The sequence below is a fragment of the Protomyctophum parallelum genome, assembly GCF_964188405.1.
Source record: "Protomyctophum parallelum genome assembly, chromosome: 11".
Taxonomy (NCBI): domain Eukaryota; kingdom Metazoa; phylum Chordata; class Actinopteri; order Myctophiformes; family Myctophidae; genus Protomyctophum; species Protomyctophum parallelum.
Genome location: NC_139707.1, coordinates 40,404,317 through 40,423,851, shown reverse-complemented (window position 1 = coordinate 40,423,851; position 19,535 = coordinate 40,404,317). Strand labels below are relative to the sequence as shown.

General features: G+C 42.0%; 1 protein-coding gene across 1 annotated transcript in view; it reads right to left on the bottom strand.

Annotated features, from left to right (window-relative positions):
• Positions 1-18,917, bottom strand: part of nalcn (sodium leak channel, non-selective) — a 111,843-nt gene extending 92,926 nt beyond the window's left edge. Inside the window, exons 1-8 of the mRNA XM_083776368.1 lie at positions 18,783-18,917; positions 15,430-15,612; positions 13,315-13,398; positions 12,741-12,880; positions 12,047-12,175; positions 8,880-9,034; positions 4,997-5,139; positions 4,643-4,747 (exon numbers count right to left, since the gene is read on the bottom strand). Coding sequence (XP_083632494.1) covers positions 4,643-4,747; positions 4,997-5,139; positions 8,880-9,034; positions 12,047-12,175; positions 12,741-12,880; positions 13,315-13,398; positions 15,430-15,612; positions 18,783-18,890 — 1,047 coding nt within the window. The 5' untranslated portion in view covers positions 18,891-18,917. The remainder of the gene's footprint in view (positions 1-4,642; positions 4,748-4,996; positions 5,140-8,879; positions 9,035-12,046; positions 12,176-12,740; positions 12,881-13,314; positions 13,399-15,429; positions 15,613-18,782) is intronic.
• Positions 18,918-19,535: the final 618 nt, after the last annotated feature.

Below are 19,535 nucleotides of genomic sequence, written 5' to 3'. Positions count from 1 at the left end.
GGTCTTTTCTGATTATTCTGTGAGTACGATGGGAACATTGTGGTTTTCTAGATCAAGGATGGACCTCATTGTAGCTTGTTAGCATTAATGCTATGCTTTAGCATCTAAGATGGCACCCAAAATGGAATTGCTTCTCATCACCTGGAACCCAAGCACCACCACTTTCGTCCACCAGGTGGCACTCACCGTCTTGGCCCAAGTTACTTTTTGAGGAAATTGTTTTTTGGCCTAAGTCAGCTCCTCATGACACTGGCCACCTCTGGTAAAATCGCCAAAGTCCTAATTGAAAAGGATCATCATGCTGATCCCACCCCTTTTAGTTAATTAGTATGACTTAGGCCAAAATAAGAGTGTGACATCAAACATATAGAATGGATGTGTATACACGCTGCGATCAAGATGGCGCGCTCCAGTGTTATTGACCACACCAGCTAGCAACCCAATGCTAATGTGAATAGCATCTCGACTTGATCGATCAAAAGCACTATAAAAGACCAATTCACGTAGATCTACGGGATTGGCGCTGGGCCAGATTAATGTGAAAGGTGGCTAACGGTTAAAGGGGCCCCACCACGAATTTGAACATTTTCACCCTCTTTACCCATGGTAGAGCGACGTGTCGCTGCCTTGGAATACATTTATATTTCATACAGAATAGGGATGCCGCCGATTAATAGATTTTAAGATTAATCGTCGGAGTCTCCAAAATCAATTTTAATATTTCATAAACGGAAATCGTTATGTTCCCCAGTATATTTTTACGGCTTGGAATAGCATCTTGAGAGAGGATGGAAATGAATGATCTGAATGGTTGGATCTTCAGTGGGTATAAAGAGGTATTAAAAGGGGCAACATTTATAATACATTTGATTTGAAATTCATGGTGGAGCCCCTTTAAGAAGGTGACGCTGTTCGATCCTTCGGTTCATTCAAATTATGATTGGGTGGAAAATCACGATGTGTTTGTGACAGGTGCAGCTCAACAACCTTGTTACGCAATGTGCCTCAGCCCTTCTGTTCCAGAAGGGGAAAAAAATAAGGTGACGCTATTGAAATTATATGACTCACCCTGCTCTTTCCTTTGTTTTCATCTGCAGAGGTGTTGTTTTCAGAGACTCATCAGTCTGTATTGATTGTTTTGGCAGAGTGATTGTTATTTGGGGGTGCTTTGACTATGTGCTCTGTCATGCCTCCCGGCATACGGAGAGACGTGTTCTCTCCTACTCTGTCTGTGAGATAGATTGTTGCCATGCCTAAACCCAATGTTTATTTGAAAGATCATTATACCGAGGAAATGACTATACAGTAATAGCAAATGGTAAAATGTTATGAATTATTTTGTGGAGTCAAGTCAAAGTAATTGTATTTGTATTGCAGCTAATCACAACAGAAGTTATCTCACGGTATTTTTCATGTAGAGTACAGTAGGTGTGTATAGAGAGTAGTCTTTATAGGAGGGCATACCGCATATACTGTTACAGGAAAGTCCTGGTGTATTATACAGTACCATGATATTCCTTTTGGGGCAAACTTCATCGGCACTCCTCCTAACGGTAACATCTGATTTGAGTTTGGTCAAAAGATATAGTTGCTGTCAAGCAGAACTTTGTGTTTTGTCGTAAACTAAGGCCCTACTTCATCATATCATCATATACTACAGTACAGTGTCAGACAAAAGCATCAAAAGTAGCAGATCAACAAGCTTGCAATTCTGCAATTTGAATCCTGAAGAGTAACAGTTTTGGACATGAGGTTACTACCCGAGAGAGACGATATAATAAGATCCAAGTCAACATTTCAGCTGTGCTCAACACTAAACACTATGCACACATGTGGCTGAGCAAAACAGCCTAATATGCCATTAGTCAGAACTGATCATGTAAGCCATTGATTAGAAATACACGTTTTAAAATCCATTTTGTGTGAAAATGCAATAATCAGTATGACATTGCTCGCCATTAATCCTTAATAGCAATTCCCTCCAAATGCCCGCTCTTCTCCAAGACACTGTAGCAACTATGTCAGTAGCCCAGAGGCTCACTCTGCATTTCCAGTCTGTCCCTGACAGGTTGTTGCGTCAAATCACTGTGCCATTTCACTCGCTGACATGGATGCATGCATACAGCAGGCACTGGTGTACTCTGGATCTTTACATGTGCACGACACTGCACGTGCACTGTAAATACTCACGCATGCACATGCGCGATCAGCTATTGAAATAACCTACTTACATTATACAGTATATCAAACGTTATTTTATCTACTTTCATAATGGGACCCAGCAGGGATCAGTACTAACAAGGACATGCCGGTTTCCCTAAAAGCGAACACTGGATTTGTGTTCGCTGAAGCACTCTGCCAAGTTGGCGGCACGCCTGCCCTGCACCCCTGTCGCTGGGAAGCGAACCCTGCGGTATAGTGGCCGCATGATGCCATCAACATGCTCTGGAATGCTCCCTCCTCCGCGTCATCATCAGTGCCCATACCCGAGGCGTGGTTGGCAAAAGGGCCTTTCTGTGTGGAGTTTGCATGTTCTCCTCGTGTCCCCTAGGGTAGGTATACCCTCACAAAAAACATGGGGGGTTTTGTTGTTGGCTCAGAGCACTGCCGACGATGCGTTCACGGATCACAACAAACTAAAACAGTGGCAACGCTTAAAATTTAACTATAAAAGTTTAAAGAGAATATTTTGTCCAGCACTGCAGTCAGAGTCAGTTAGTGCCCTTCAAATCTTCCTCCTGTGTGAATAGGATGGGATAGTTTAGGTGTACGCTACTGTATTTGTTTGATGTATTTTAATGTCATAATGGTGGTACCCGGAGAGCCAAATATTTTCCGAGGTGGTACTTGGTGAAAAAAGGTTGAGACCACGTCATGGACGCAAAACAAATTTCAGTGAAAGCTGACAATAAAGTTCTATCGTATCGTATCGTACTTGGTGAAAAAAGGTTGCATTAGATAATTGACACTGGGTGAAAAAATCGCAAAATCGCAAAATAATAATTATTAAAAAAAACATGCTCTGGAATATTTTATTCATTTTATAAATAAGACTTATTACAGGTCTCATTCTCTCCCAATTCTCCACGAATGATTGTCAGCAGAAGTGAGATTGTCAATTCCTTGTGTTTATATAAGATAATAGACTATTCAAAGGAGATGATATTTGTTCTGTGTGTAGTGCGCAATTGCATTCGGTCTGTTCAGTTTCATCCTTTCATTGTGCATAATATAACATTATATATGATCAGTAACATGTACGTGATATGTATCACTATAAAATATAGTTTTATTGAAAGGCAAACAAAGGCTAGAGAGTAACTAACCGGGTTGTCCAATGCCTCAGTGAGGCTGCAGAGTGGATAGAGACTCTAGCAACTGGACACACAAAACAACCTTCTTTATGAAATATTAATTTATACCAAGGCAGCAATGCGTCGCTCTACCATGGGTAAATAGGGTGAGAGCCAAGATTGCACTGGGGACATTGTATGCGCAGTCTTCTCTGAAAGGCAATGGCATGTGGCACGCCCAAACCACACCTATGCATAATGTAACGGGTAGTGGAGGTGTTTTAGGGATTTAGGCTGGTGTCCAAAGACCAAGATAGCCTAACTTACACAATGCTAAATCCCCAAATTACGGATTTAGGGACTCTGATCTTCGTTCCTACTCTCACCTATATGGTCATGAAGTGTTGGTCGAAATTAGTTTTCTTGGCTGGCATCTCCCTTAAAGATAGGGCGAGAATAGAACCATCTAGCACCTATATAGGTGCTAGTACGTAGGTGCCACCTACTGTATGCCTTGCTCTCTCCTTCCTCAACCAAGAAAGGACATATTAGTATGACCACCTGTTACTGACTGTCTATTCTATTGTTGTAAATGTGGTTGGGAGGGAATAAATGGGGATGGTTGTCATTGATGTAGAGAGAGTAACGGGACGCAGTGATGCTGTCTATTTGCTGTATTGACTAAGAACTTGTGAATAAAGATGATGATGCCTGAATCTTGAGCCGGAGTCCTGTTTCTGATGCTTCGTTCTGCTTGCTGATTTTGAGACCATTTCATGCTACAACAGAGGAGACCCCGGGGCAGACCAAGGCACACTTGGAGGAAACACATCGACTCACTAGCCTTGGAACGTCTCGGGATCCCCCAGGAGGAAGTCACTAATGTTGCTCTGGAGAGGGAAGTCTGGAGCTCTCTGGTGGAGCTGTTGTTGGATGGATGGATGGGACTCTGACGCAAGATAGAGCCCATAGTGCTTGGTGTACTGTGAAAGACTATAAAAGCCCAGCTTGCGGCCCCTAGTCGACGGCCTATACCCTGGAAAGTGTGTCAGGCATAAGTAAGTAAGTTGCGGCCTCTAGAGGTTATGCTGATCTTAATCCCGTTTCTACAATTGACTATTTCTCCTTTCATGTCGGTTGTGTTGGGGAATAACGTGATGCAGCTGGCCTTTTCCAAATGTCCGGCCACAACATGGAGCCATCAGTGTGACCTCCTCAAGACCAGGGTTAAGGGTCAAGGGACAGACAAGAGCTTGTCATGGGGTTACAGTATCAACAGGCAGTGTACTAGTCTTGTCAATGCTGTGAGCGTGTGTCTGTGTGAGCACATATTGTGTGGTACGTGGTACCTGTGTTGTAGCTGTAGAGGTGGTGCTGCTCCTGGACCCCCACATCTGCTGGAACTGCACTCTGATCTCAGCAAACGTCTCAATGATCACAGCAATGAACACATTCTGGCAGAGAGACAGAGAGAGAGACGGGTCAGGGATGGAGATGGACAGAGAAACTAATAATTGGGAGTGAAAATTAACCAGTGGAGATTAGTCGTTATGTCTAGCCTAAGACCAGTGGTGATTAGATTATTGAGAGTCCATTTCCCCCAATTTGAGCAATGCCAGGTGAAAGAGGACATTAGAGTCGGGTCGGGTGGGAGGGGGCGGGGTGGGGACGGGGTGGAGTGGGGGTTTTCCATTGTTCCTAACCTTGACGAGCCAGGCGAGGAAGAAGATGAGGGTGATAAAGTAGAAGTAGGAGCGCCAGCGAGGGAAGCTGTCGATGGCTCTGTACATGAGGAACACCCAGCCCTCCTGGGATGCAGCCTCGTACACTGTAAAAATACTGGTACCTGAGGAGAGAGAGAGAGAGACAGACAGAGAGACAAAGACAGAGCGAGAGAGAGATCCACATTCAAAAAACAGTCTTAGCAATCAATCACTTAGCAAAAATAGTGCCTGTAAGGCCAAAGGTGCCGGGGGGGGGGGGGGGGGGGTTAGGGGGGTCAGAAGGGTCTATATGTCCCCGGCTCCCCGCACTATTGGGAGATGACTGGTCTAATTATTATTATTTTTCCCGACCCGGGCACTGGTCGCACCATTCCCATTTTGTTGCGCAATCGTCGTTGAATTGGCTGCACGACCATTCTGCAGTTGCTCTCTCTCTCTCTCTCTCTCAAGGTGTCAACAATCATCGTTCTTTGTATATGCTGGCTGAGGTAATTGTGAAAACAGCAGGGGCTCGGGCTGCTAGGAATGATCAAGGGGTGCTGTTATGTGACTGGGGAGCATGAGGTCAGTCCGCTTAAAACTAAATTAAAAAAATAAAGTTTCTTTCATTGCGATCAGCCTGCAAGTTGGGAGGAGTGCAGGATTGTGAGAAAGGCAGTGTCAAGTGCCTGCCATAAAGTTCTTCCATTTTGAGTTCCCAAAAGAGGGAACCACAGTTGGTCAATTTTGGTTCCTCAAAGTAGAGCATGTGTATTTGAGGAGTCTGATCATCTAAAAGAGTTTTAAGTATCACTAGCTTGTCTGCAACTATAATACATTCTTTGTATGCTTGGAAATGGGGTCATAGAGAGATCTATGAACCCACTCATATGAAACATGCCTGAGGAGGAAAAAGACTCATAATAACAATACTTTAAACAGACACGAACAACCTAGTTTTCCCACTAATAGAAATATATTTTTGTTTAGAGACCAGGATTTGGTTGGTGGTGGTTGTCATTTATTATGGTTCCAGTGCCTGAAGGTAAAATGCACGATACGGCAATTAACAATAAATGTAATCACAATAAAAGCATTTATGCCTCATGCATGCATAGCAGGTCGATTTTGGGGTGAAAACTCAATTAACCTAGTTCTGAGTGAATGTTGCGTCGCGTTATCGCAGTGTTGTATTAAAGCTGCTATAGGCAATAATATGTCAACATCTTAATGACCTTTTTATTTATATATTTTTTGGTATTCAGACAGCCAGCATTGGGTAAAAACTTCCCCAAAAGAATGTAGTCTCTGTCACACATCTAGGGGCCACAATCGGCATTCAAATATTTTCCTAGAAGCTTTGTCATTGGTCGATTTGCCTGTCTACTTCCTGATTGGTTAGTCATTTCGACCGGGTTTTTTTTCCCGACCAATGACAAAAGCTTCTGGGAACATCTTTGCTTGCAGATTGTGGGCCCTAGATCACAGAGACTACATTGTTTTGGGAGTGTTTTACTCATTGCTGGCTGTCTGAATACCAAAAAAGAAATAAAATACAAAGTCATTAAAATTCTGACATATTATTGATTATAGCCGCTTTAATGCTCTGTGTGGAAAAAAAAAGAAGAACAAAGGTTCTTTTAGAAGACCAAAGGTCACTCATTGAGTCGTTGTTCGAGCAAACCAAGCAATGGGACATACTGTATCTGACCAGTCACAACATGCTACTAGACAAAAATGTCTACGTCTGAACATCCTTCATATAAACACCATTTGTGAAATAACATAAATACTGTATGCCTATCGTCTATGCTCGACAAACTCCAACTCAACGTCAGCAAAGGATATTTCAACCATAACACTGATATACTGTATATCTATGAACCCATTCTGGACAGGAAGCATTATGTTATACTTTAGCTATTGAAATTGAATTAAAAAAATAGTAGATCTACAAGCTCATAGCGCGGCACAGAGTGCCGCCCTACGAGCTTGTAGATCTGCTATTTTTTTTAAATCGTGAAAATGTGGCGAAAATCTTTGATTATATATTCTATCACAGTGTACGTTTTTAACTCTAATCTTTGCTTCTGGGGGAGTCCCTGGATTCCTTTCTTAGCTTACGCATGTTTCATGATAAATGCTTTTATGTGATGTATTCCCATACTTTTTTGTTCTTGCTTTATGTAAGTCGCTCTGGATTAAGAGCGTCTGCTAAATGCCTAAATTGTAAATTGTAATTCCCTGGAATCAGATGGGGATCAGCTGCCAATTTCATCGTTTTTGGGGTCCTTGACATGAAAAACCTAGGGAACCACTGACATAGAAACACAGGTTTTTCATGATTTAGAAGACATTTGTAGAATCTGGCCGGTGTCAGGTCTACAAAAGCAATGATATGTATACTATTATAATAATCAGTCCAACACACCGGTATGTCTGAGTCTGTATCAAGATGTGTGCTGTGCTGCTCCGCTAAGCTCTCTCACTCTCCTTCACAGCAATTTAAAGATTAGAGCCACTGTGCTGTCACTGCTGTATACCGACACAGGATTTAGGCCCCATTCAGCCGACAGGAATGGAGCATGCTGCTAAGTGGCACAGCTTCACGCTAAAGCTGGTGTAAACACGCATACGTACTGTACATACGTACGCACGCACGCACGCAAAAACAAACATACAGACGCAAGCTTTACATCCACCACCATTCTTCTTGATGAAGTACAGAGCTGCACAATACAGGTAATAATAGAGGCCACTTTGCCACTGGTGCAGGTGTGGTATATGGTGAATCATATAGCATGATATTTCATAACTACTTGAGTATGTAATGTTGAAACTAAACAAGAAGTTCTCTCTGACAAAATCTGTTGACTCATGCGAAAATGTTCCTTCTGTTAGAGACCTGCTGTAGACTCAAAGACTCCTTATTTGCACCTGGACCCAAAAGGCCTATTGTGCCAACCGTTTGAAGCTTGCTCCCCTGTTGAGAAACTAGAATCTTCCGGTGACGATTTGGCTAGGGACTTTTTCACTGAGTAGCTGTTTCACATTTAACTTAAAGAATGACTTTTAACAATCTTCTGTCATTATAGAATAATGAGAAACGCTATGAAACTATTACTAGTGAGAGCATTATGTAATGATTTAAAATGTACTATAACACAGGGTATTTTAATGATTATGGTTTTCTTTACTGGGTTAAACTGTTTATATTAAGAAATGAATTAAACAGTTTAACCCAGTAAAGAAAACCATAATCATTAATGAAACTGAACAGACTATATTAAGAAATGAATTAGTCTGTTCAGTTTAATTTACTTCCGTTGTATTTTAACTACGTTCTCATTGTACCTTTTAATTCATCATTATTGTTATATAAGTCCAAACTCTGTCAAAGGTCTACATATCAAGACAGGACATGTTCTCCATCTAGAAGGCCCACCTCTCTCTGTAACCGGAAGCAGCTACTGACCCAGATCTCATTGGTCAAAAGTCAGGAAGCGCTTATTTCATGTCCGGTGAGAGGAGGGACCTGGAGGGATATCATTCCTTGTATATAACACCTTGGATTCTTTGTGAAGGGGGCTGTTCAACTGAGACTCACATTGACTACGGAGGCTTGGTTGAAACAGACAACTCGCGTGTACTTTTTCACACGCTATTGCTTTGTAACGATTTCATCTCGTGTTTTACCAAATAAATGCTGAGATTCTGATCACATTATCACTTGAATCCTCCTTCCTTCCTTTCCTACACTTCCTTCCGAGGCGACACACATCGGGATACTGCAGGTGTTTTTGCTATTTTTTTATTATTACATACATACACTGTCTAGCAAATACAGTACGTGTGTGAATATGTGTGCGTGTGTGTGTCCTACCCAGCTCGTTGAAGCCGCTGTAGCCCAGCTCCTGCCTGCTGAGGCCCATATCCTCCATGAGGTCCACGCATTTGAAGCCTGCAGGACACTGGTAGCCCTCCGAGTCATTGGAACAGTGGGTGTCTGGGATGGCCAGGCTGTTCCATGTCACATTGCTAACCATAGTGGAAAACACACATGTCACTATAGGACTTTTCGACTTATGGTGCAATAAAAATAGGTAAATGAGATAATGTTACGAAATACATAACAATACAGGTGAAAGCCGGTAAGTAGTAAGATATACAGTAAGTCAAAGTATGGCTTTTGTTTGTCACGGTCATATGTAAGTCATGCCTATATACTGTATTTGAATTGATCATTTCAAAGGTAATTGTGTAATTAACGTTTGTTGAGGATTAGCCAACAGTTGAGACAGAGACTGATGGGAATTACAAACATTAAAATTTGATCTAATAACTTGCAATGTGCCCACATGCAATATTCACAAACACTCTCTTTCTTGCGCACACACACACACACACACACACCTCTTTTCCCTATCGCCGTGTCTTTTAGCCACAGGTGTTATTCCAAGAGCTGCTTGATTTGTCTAATGAAAATTAATGCCTTCAAATTGGCCAGCCAGACATTCATCCAAATTGTTTATTAAGGGGTATGCAGGAGAAGGGATAATTTATTGCAGTATCACAAAGGGCAATCACAGGCATAGTGGTGAATCCTGATACAGCTAATTATACTGGGCTGGTTAATGGCTAATGTCACTGTGCCTTATCACAGAAATCAACTTGGTTCATAACAAAGTGGGGATAAATTAAGCCCCAAATGAGAGGTGGACGGTCCACCAATACCATGAAACGGACACTTTTCCACCAATACCATGAAATGGACACTTTTCCACCAATACCATGAAACGGACAAAAGCAAAAGCAAACATAATAGCTTAGTAGCCAAAAAGTGAACCCGGACATGTTGAGTACACCAAAGTTTTATGTTAGAGATGTTGAGTATGGGTCCCAACTCCCCAGGATGTAGAAACTGCCGGATGCTAACTTTTAGCATATGTTGAGAAATTTTCATAATTGGCATAATATGTGACCATACCATTAACAACCTATAGAAGGCAAAATATTCAAAATTTCATCATGCTTTATCTAGCATGTGACATGTCAAACTAGGGGGTTTCATGATGCTGAATCCATTCCAAGCATTAGTTTAGCAAAACACTCATTGGGCTAAAAACGGCCATGCCCCAAATGTGCTGACATCATTGTGATTGATTTTTCTGGCCCAATGACTGTTTTTGAAATGTTTGAATGGATTCAGCATCATGAAAAACTCCTAGTTTGACACATCACATGCTACATAAAGCATGATGAAACTTTTAATAGTTTGCCTTCTATAGGTTGTAATTGGTATGGTCACATATTATGCCAATTATGAAAATTGCTCAACATATGCAAGTTAGCATCCGGCAGTTTCTACATGCTGGGGACCCATACTCAACATCTCTAACATAAAACTTTGGTGTACTCAACATGTCCGGGTTCACAATTGGGCTCTATGGGCTGGCTACTAGACATTATTAATAAGAGTATTAATCATTATTTGTTTACTTGTTCAGAGAATCTGATAGAAATTCATTGTCACATGACAGTGAGTTGCAGTCAGTCAGTCAAGATTTACCATGTTAGCAAATGCCACATCTATAAAGATGTGTTTTTTTTTTTTTCTCCATGGGAACAAAGATTCAAGAGGCTGTGATCAAACACAATGTGGAGCTGAAGAAAATGGCATCACCCATGGATGGACTACTTGTATAATTCCTATGAATCTACAGGTGCGTCTTTTGTCACACAGTTTCAAAGCGTAACAACTAGCAAGGTCAATTGGAATCATCTTGACATGTGGAAATGTGCAGAGACACCACTTTATTCATAATGTCCTTCTCATCTCATGGAAATACCCGCAACAGTCTCACACTCCCCTGCCATTTCACTCTCAATCTCAATCAAATTCGCCGGGTGTGTGTGAGACAGTGAGAGGCGGCAGAACTGTGACTTTGAACCAAGGGCGAATGGCTGATAGAGATTAGACATACCACGTTTATACTGTGACATCTTTCTAAAATGCCTCACTAAAAGCATAGTGGGGTGGGGTGGGTTTTACGGAAAAAAGGAGAAGGCAGCAAACAAATCACAGCCACGCCACCTTTGGGAGAATGTTTGCAGACGACTGTGAAATGTGAAAATGTCTCCTCTGCTATCTTTCTTTCCCGGCAAAAGGTCAATGTATGCCGTGTCCCTGAGGCACTCGTCAATGGGAGCAGAGACAGATGGGGGCTATGGGGGGGGGGGGGGGGCACGCAGCGTACAGCGGGAATGAGCATCGTAACACATAGCAAGGAAAACGTAGGAGATGTTGATTATTATGATTAACACACACGCTCGTGGCAGCTCGCGGCTCGAGCGGTGATGGCTGTACCAAGTCTATCCCCCCTCCTCCTAACGCCCCGTCCCACCCATCATCACCACCACCCCTTCTTTTGTCTCCCCGAGGGCTCCCGCTATCATCATCACTCCCATCTGCATAATAACCTCCTTTACGCGGATGCAACGGTGCACGCGTACATGCACACCATTCACGCAAGCACTGTTGTTCTTGCGAAATATTCTCAGATAATGGGGGGGGGGGGTAGGGGAGGGGGGGATTTTCATGAGAAAATATGAACTATAGAGTGACTATAGCTAGGAACAAATAGAGCTGAATATGATCTGCATTCATGAAGTGACATTTTCCAAATCGTTTTACAAATTATACATCACCGATTCACGCAAACATACACCCATCCGAGCAGCTACAGCACCATTATACTTCTACCGAAGATGGTAAATCTACATCGCAGTGCGATGCATAGTAAGCTTGTAAATCGACAGTCAGTATACTGCACAACATTGGTGTGCGACTCCTAACAGCACATACAGTACAGTGACCGAACTGTATGCTGCAAAGGTAAGGTAATGCAAGGTAATTACAAATGCGTGGATACATTCTACCGTTATCTATCTTCTGTTTTGTGCAGTGCAGTGCATGTTTCATAACTTTTGCATCACAAAATATTACAAACTCTAAAAAAAAGAAAACAACTCTGAAAACAGCATTATTACCCAAACTCTGTGTCATTAGTAACACAGTGATGGTTGAATGTTCCAAACATTTGAACACCCAGAATCCCATAGAGGAGAAGAAAGAAGAGCAGGAATATCGACACGCTCCAGATCTGCTCCCCCGATCGCCTGGAGGAAGTGTGAAAAGGGACAGAGAGAGACAGACAGCAAGAGAGACAGACAGCAAGAGAGACAGCGAGAGAGAGAGAGATAGAGATAGAGATAGAGATAGAGATAGAGATAGAGAGAGAGAGATGGCAGGGAAGAAAGGATGTCTCAATGTCAGCTCTAATGGCATTATGATGATATTACATCTGTACATGTACAACTATTAATGTGCTATGGTCGCTGTATTTAACCCATTTTGACCTGAGGATGCCTACAAATGCCGCCGACCCCATCTGAAAATAATGGTGTTCCAGGGACACCCCAGAAGCAAAGATCAGAGTTAAAAACGTTTAAAAAAAAATAATAAAACGTTCGCTCTGAAAGAATATATATTCAAAGATTTCTGACACATTTTCACGATTTTTCAAAAATAGCAGATCTACAAGCTACCGCGCTACGAGCTTGTAGATCTGCTATTTTTCAATAGCAAAAAGTATAACATGAGGCTTTAAAACACCAAAAAGGGGTTCCCGTTCAGAATGGCTTAAGGAGTGCGATGGCCAAGCACAATAATTGCATTATATACTTGAGGATGTTGGTGATGCGTGAGCGGGGAAGCTCGAAGCGGAAGTAGATCCTGAAGGCGCGGATCATAATGAGCGCTCTGGGGATCCTCAGCATCCCCCAAGGAGACATCTGATCCACCAGCTCCGCTATCTCAAACACCTAAGACAAAGAGAAAAATGGGATGATTAATAAGGCAGCAGAAATGCCTCGCAGCAAGCCCGTGCAAACGCAGCAGCAGCAGCACTATAGGGATAGATACTGTACGACAGCACATTTTTATTTTAGTTTGTCAGTGTCTCTTGAATAGTGTCGTAATGACTGATTTTACACTTGCTGAAAATAGCCGCTGCGACGCGCTTTGAGCTTGAAGATACAACCAAGTGAAAAATGACTTCTACTGGATCTCTCCACTAGTGACTTGCTAACATTTTAGTCTAGTTTTTATTTGTTGACGAAATTGTGAATAGTCTTAGTTTTAGTCATCATACGTAGGTTGGTTTTCAATTAGTTTCGATTTGTTTTTTGTCAGTGAAAAAGGGCAGTCGACGAACATCGTTTGTCATAGTATTAGTCGACAAAATCAACATTGATACCTGCAGCACCAAGGATACCCAGATGAAGAACACCATGATTCCGTCAAACATACACCAGCGGTCCTTCATATAGGAGTTATCCCCCTAAGTGGAGGGGAAAGGCACAGAGAGAGGAGAGAGAGAGAGATTCATTACCCTGTACCAACAAAAGGAAATAATGACCACGCAAATGAGTGGATACAGTACATGGGTAAAATGCTATGTAACCACTTACACATAATTATTAAAGGAATTATTAAAAAAGCACTGTGTGTTCTGTCAAGTAAAGCACTGTAATTTGGCCAACCGTTGGGTGTGAGCACAGAGAGCCTCTTCGCTGAATTTGTTTCGAGGTGGTGGCACGCCAATAAAAGACTGACGGGCTATGTTGGGGAAAGTACAGCCGATAACACTGCAATGGCAGTGAAGGAAAATAAATTGTTTAAAACACTAACACCAACCCCAAACAGCCCACATTTGCATGATGGTAAACAAGACAAATAATTATGAAACCATAGAAGCGAGAACCAATTAAAATGCCATGGGGCCAACAGAGGTAATCATAATTACCACTTAAGGAGGTGTGTTAACAGCTCTAAGGGGTTGAGCGACCACCGGCTCAATGGCTCCACGCATAAGGGAACACGGTATATACTGTATATCGAATCCAATCCACTTTATTTACAGAGCACAACTGCACTGAACCAAAGACCAGTGTGTGACTGTCTTATACTTTCTTTCATGTCTGTATGTTCAGGAGTAGGAAGACTAGGTGATCCTTTAAAATAAAATAAACAAACCTAAAACACATCATAAAGTAAGTACTATAGCGTTAGCTAATACATGGATCCGTGAGGGGTGAATTGAATCTCTTGGATACACTCAGTGTTTGACATCAGTGCTCAAGGTCCATGCTGCTGGCACACTTGGAAGCTTCTTCAAGCAATATTGACTAATCACCCCAATTACACATGTCGACACGTGTTGAATTTCATTGCGCATTCCCACATAAAAAGGGGAAATTATTACAGATCCTCCTTTTCACATTACACGGGACTGATTATAGTTAAAATGCGGGTTCAAGGCAACAGCAGGAAATGCCGAAATTACTCCAGTGTTTTCTCTCGTTCCTTTTGTGCCTGCCATATGCCTCGCTGTCAGTCTGTGTGAGTATTATCCTTGATTTGCCAATTAAACAGTCCGCACTTTCCATGGCAATAATTATGGGACTTTCATGTGCCAGATGCCTTTTTATTCTCTGTATTTCTTTAAGAAAACTCTGCTGTCTAATTACATCTGCGTCGATTGATCCCGAACCTGCAGCTCCATATAAGAAGATGATAAGGGCACCACTTAAGTCCTATTTATCATCTTCGCCAGGTTGGGCAGCCGAAGGCCGGAGATTATGTTTTTGCCCCCGTTAGTTTTTTTGTCTGTGTGACTGTGAACAGCTAATCTCTGGCACCGCTGGACCAATTCCCTTGAACATAACAGCCTTCCTATAGTTAAAAAATAAATCCTATGGGAAATACTGTGGTGGTGCTATAACTGCATGCTTCGTTCACACTTTGACATGACTATAGAGCGCATCTCCAAAAGCCACAAACGGCAATAGTAGGCACCATCTGTCATACAAACTCCTCAATGCATCAACTTTTAACCATTTCCATACACGTTAGCAGTAGTAGTTAGGCATGTAACGATTCACTCAACTCACGATACGATTCGTATCACGATACGATTTTTCACGATATTAAGATATATTTTAAAGAAGAATTGCCATTTATTTTATTTTATATAATTTATCTTCCCCCCTGAGATTTCTTATTTAACTACATTGCAAAAGAAGTACTGTAGCATTACTTTTACTCTCTCTCTGTTTCTGGCACAACAACGCACAACAGCGCCCCTACTGGTACTCATTCGCATGCTCATTAACCAACACATAGGTGAACACACACGGACATTGCTGGTTGTAGGAGTGGTTGCACCACTCAAAAAGGGGGGGGTTTTTAAAATATTTTTCAAAGATTAAAAAAAAATATATTATTTCAATGAATCGATTCATATCGTCGGGATTAATATCGATATATGATATATCGTTACATGCCTAGTAGTAGTATTAGTGAGAACAACCTTGACGATTCCTCTGATGTGCATCTTGGCGATCATCTCGGCTGTGTAGAGGAACATGAGCATGGTGTCCAGCGTGAAGGTCAGGTATTGCAGTGGGGGGTAATGTTCGAACGTCATGGGGGTGTTCATACACACGGAAATGACACTGATGATGGCACAGGCCCGCAGCAGAGTGTGCACCCACTGAAAGAATATGGGGGAGGGGTTGCAGGTATGGGGGGGGGGGGGGGGGGGGGAGGGAACAAAAATTACTGAATTGCTTTGAAAAGTTAAATCCTCAGTTATAAATAATAATAATAATAATAATAATAAAACTTTATTTGTATAGCACCTTTCATGACATGAAATGCAGCTCAAAGTGCTTTACAGAACAATGGAGAATAAAAGAAAAGCAAGGCAACGACAGTAATGCAATACAGTGAGGACATGAATAACAAAAACTAAAATAAAAACGATCAATTAAAAGCAATGTTGTAGAAGTGGGTCTTGAGCTGAGCTTTAAAAATGTCTACAGAGGCTGCCTGACGAAGGTACAGAGGGAGCTTGTTCCATGCCGACAGCCCGTAGAAGCAAAAAGCTGCTTCCCCGTATTTTTTAGTTGCCATTTTTTTTGGCAAAGCGAGCAGGCCAGCAGTGGAAGACCTTAGCGGGCGGTTTGGGACATATTTAGGCAGGCAGTCATGTAGGTAGGAAGGTGCGAGACCATTGAGAGCTTTATAGACAAGTAAAATAATTTTAAAATCAATCCTAAAAACAACCGGAAGCCAGTGCAGTGATGCCAAAACTGGAGTAATATGTTCTCTCATCTTAGTTCTAGTTAAAACTCTGGCTGCTGCATTTTGGTAGTTGTAATCTGTCAGTTGTAGATATAATAGAAGGTAACCCTCCAAAACAACCTTCACCCGCACCCTCAGATCTGCAAACAAACTCCTACTCCAGGTTCCTGACACCAAACTGCGCACCATGGGGGGCCGGGCCTTTTGCTTGGCAAATCTGAATCCCCCCCACCCCACCCCCCCCCCCCCTATTTCCCCTCACTGTATAATGTATCTTTTCCCTTTTTTGCTTCCTATATGATGAATTCCTGTTCTGTTCTTTAGCTACATAGAAATGTCTATTTGTATGTCTCTAAATGTTTGTATGTCTCTAAATGTTTTGATGAATTGAACAATGTGGACCCTATTGTAAACAAGTGTAATGCTTAATTGGGTCGTCCACTCACAGTTAACAGTCTTTGTATTGAGTTTGTGCTTAAAATGTACTGTAAATTCTACAAACTGTTAATAAATCTTTCAATAAAAAAAAAAAAGCACCACGCCTGTGGAATAGCCTCCCCATGGACTTGAGAGTGCCGCAGACTATTGACTCTTTTAAAGCAGGCCTGAAAACGTTCCTGTTTCGGAAGGCGTTCTCGTGTTAAATTGTTGTTTTTGCACTCGATTCTTTTTATTTTTGATAACCCTATTTTAACCTGTGATTGATTATATGTTTTAACCATGTAGCACTCTGAAACCAATAAGAAACCACCGTTTTTACATAAACATACTGTACATAGTTACGTCATCAACCAATCCCTGATTGACCGAGGGGCATATGTCGGTGTTGTCCCTCAGGCCAATTAGGAACCACCCTTTTTACATAGACATACATAGTTACATCATCAGCCAATCCCTGATTGGCCGAAGGTGCCACCAAAAATACACAACATGTATACATATGTGGATGACGTAACCAATTTGAGTTTCAAACACATACTGTATATATAGAGGACACTTAACACATTTAGAACCCGTTGTAGTGGATATCTGCAACGGGTTTTATATAGACATATAACTCAGATGTTTTCAATAACTTACGTTGAAGTAAGTTGCGCGCTATGCTCGCACACAAGTAGGCCATTCATGGCCAACTTGTGTGCGAAGCGCAAGTTGGCAGCTCGTCATTCTAGTTTATTCTGCATTTGAGGCACGGACCACCATTTGATGACATTTAGCCTCTCAGACCCATAAATAAAGATTATTTAGTTATTGTTGGAGAAGATTTTGCCCACAATTCCATGTGGTATTGATGTTGTACCGTAGATAGGAGAGACAACAGGCAAACACGACTTCTTGTAAATTAAGATTTTTAACCATAATTAACTCTTGACTCAATTTGGTTAAGTCCAACACTGCATCATTTAGCTGGGGACCACCTGGAACCTCCTCAAGGACCACTAGTGGTCATCGGACCACTGGTTGAAAACCACTGGTCTATACAAACACAATTGGCCTGTGTTCAGGAAGGGAAGCAGGGAGGGGGAAAGAATTAATTGGCATAACATCTAAATTCGGCAGAAAAGGGCCAAAGAGGAAAAATCACACCCATGTGAAGCGAGCGGTGCCTTTCAGCATGATGATTATGTATGATGATGACTTATAGACCCACATGATCTCACATGACGGTATCCACACCACAGCAGTGGTTACCGTCACAATAATATATTAGAGAGAGTGGTGACACGCTTTGATCTCACCACAAAGTGGGGTGCTGTGGGCTATAGTTCCAAACATTGGAACTATTCCATTGAGATATAATGAGCACTTCCGCATTCCATTTTGTTACAATGGGAGTCAACGCTAGTGTCGTCACATTCATACTAGCGACTAATCGACAAACACACAAAGTCGGTTAGCACTGCTCAAATAAAGAAAAAATAAATAGATTTAATTATAAACATGAGGATTTTACTGTGGACAGTATTATCATTTATTGATTTTGCCCTCCAATCCTGAATATGCCGTTACTGTGAGACTAAACTACACCAATCATCCAACACAAATGGACCAGTAAGCACAGTGCCTGAATCACACGCTTAATACTTTCCCCGCCGAAACACGTAACCTACGTTAATCATTAGTCTCGGCAAGCGCCAATAAAAGGTAAGTTACGTTTATTCAGTTGTATAAATGTTTTGATCCGAACTAGTCGAAAAGCTACTCACATTAGCCTCGGATTGCTATATGTTGTCATAACACTGGACTGCGCCATCTTGTGCACCCACACACACGTGCCCACAGTCGCTTTTATCTCCAATTCCCCGTCCCAGGCGGTATTTCTAGTCAAAACAACGCTTATTGCACGGAGCATAGCGGTCGCTGTAATGGCGCTGCCTGTACTTCTCATCAGCTAGTGAGAGATCAACACCTTATCCGACAACACACACACACACCATTCAGTCAACATCCGGTTCCGGTCGCAGTGTTTTGGATCTTCAAAATAAGGGTTGAACGGGGGGGGGGGGGGGGGGGGGGGGGGGATATCCTGAGATATAGTAATCATTCCTTAATTAATACGGTTAAAGGCAAACTCACTGCTTTGTTGATCCAGAAGATGTCTGTGCTGTCGGCGAGGGTTTCGTCTGGCCCAAAGTCGGTCATGGCCTGAGCCTCGACCCGCGAGCTCTGTTTCCTCTTCAGCATGCTGGGACTAGCCGTGCTATACAGAGAGTGGATCTGACAAACAAGAGGGTCACAGACCACACACAGTGACCCAAGCTAAGAGAAGAGCAAAAAGCTGCATCCAGATTGGCTACATCCAAGTCTGAGTATCCGCAGGACCACAAGGGTAACAATTACAGTCTGTTTAAGCTTTCTGTGCACTTAAACGTAAACATGGTTTGAAAAACAAAAGGCCACATATTATGCTTTTTTCCCCCCTATAAGTTAACACATACATGTACTAAGAGCCACTAACAGATCCCTGCAGCGCTTCCATTCCTCTATTTCTACATACATGTACTATGTTGTGTGTCCTGCACAATATGTTACCCGGACTTGAATTGCCAGAGCAGGTACACTTCAACTAAACGACGAGTTGGATTGTTGAATGGCCACTGTGATACACAATGTTGCACACATGGGACACCAAAAAATGTGTATATTCACACTGTACTTACCATCACAAAAGATCAAACATGATCTTCCCCAAAAATAAGGCATTATGTAGGAAAATATGCAAAATAATCAAAAATATGAAAAAGCTACTACTGTGGAAGGGTTATCATGTATTCATTTACTTGTATTGATCCTATAAACAATTTAATATAGGGTATAGTTTGACCACCA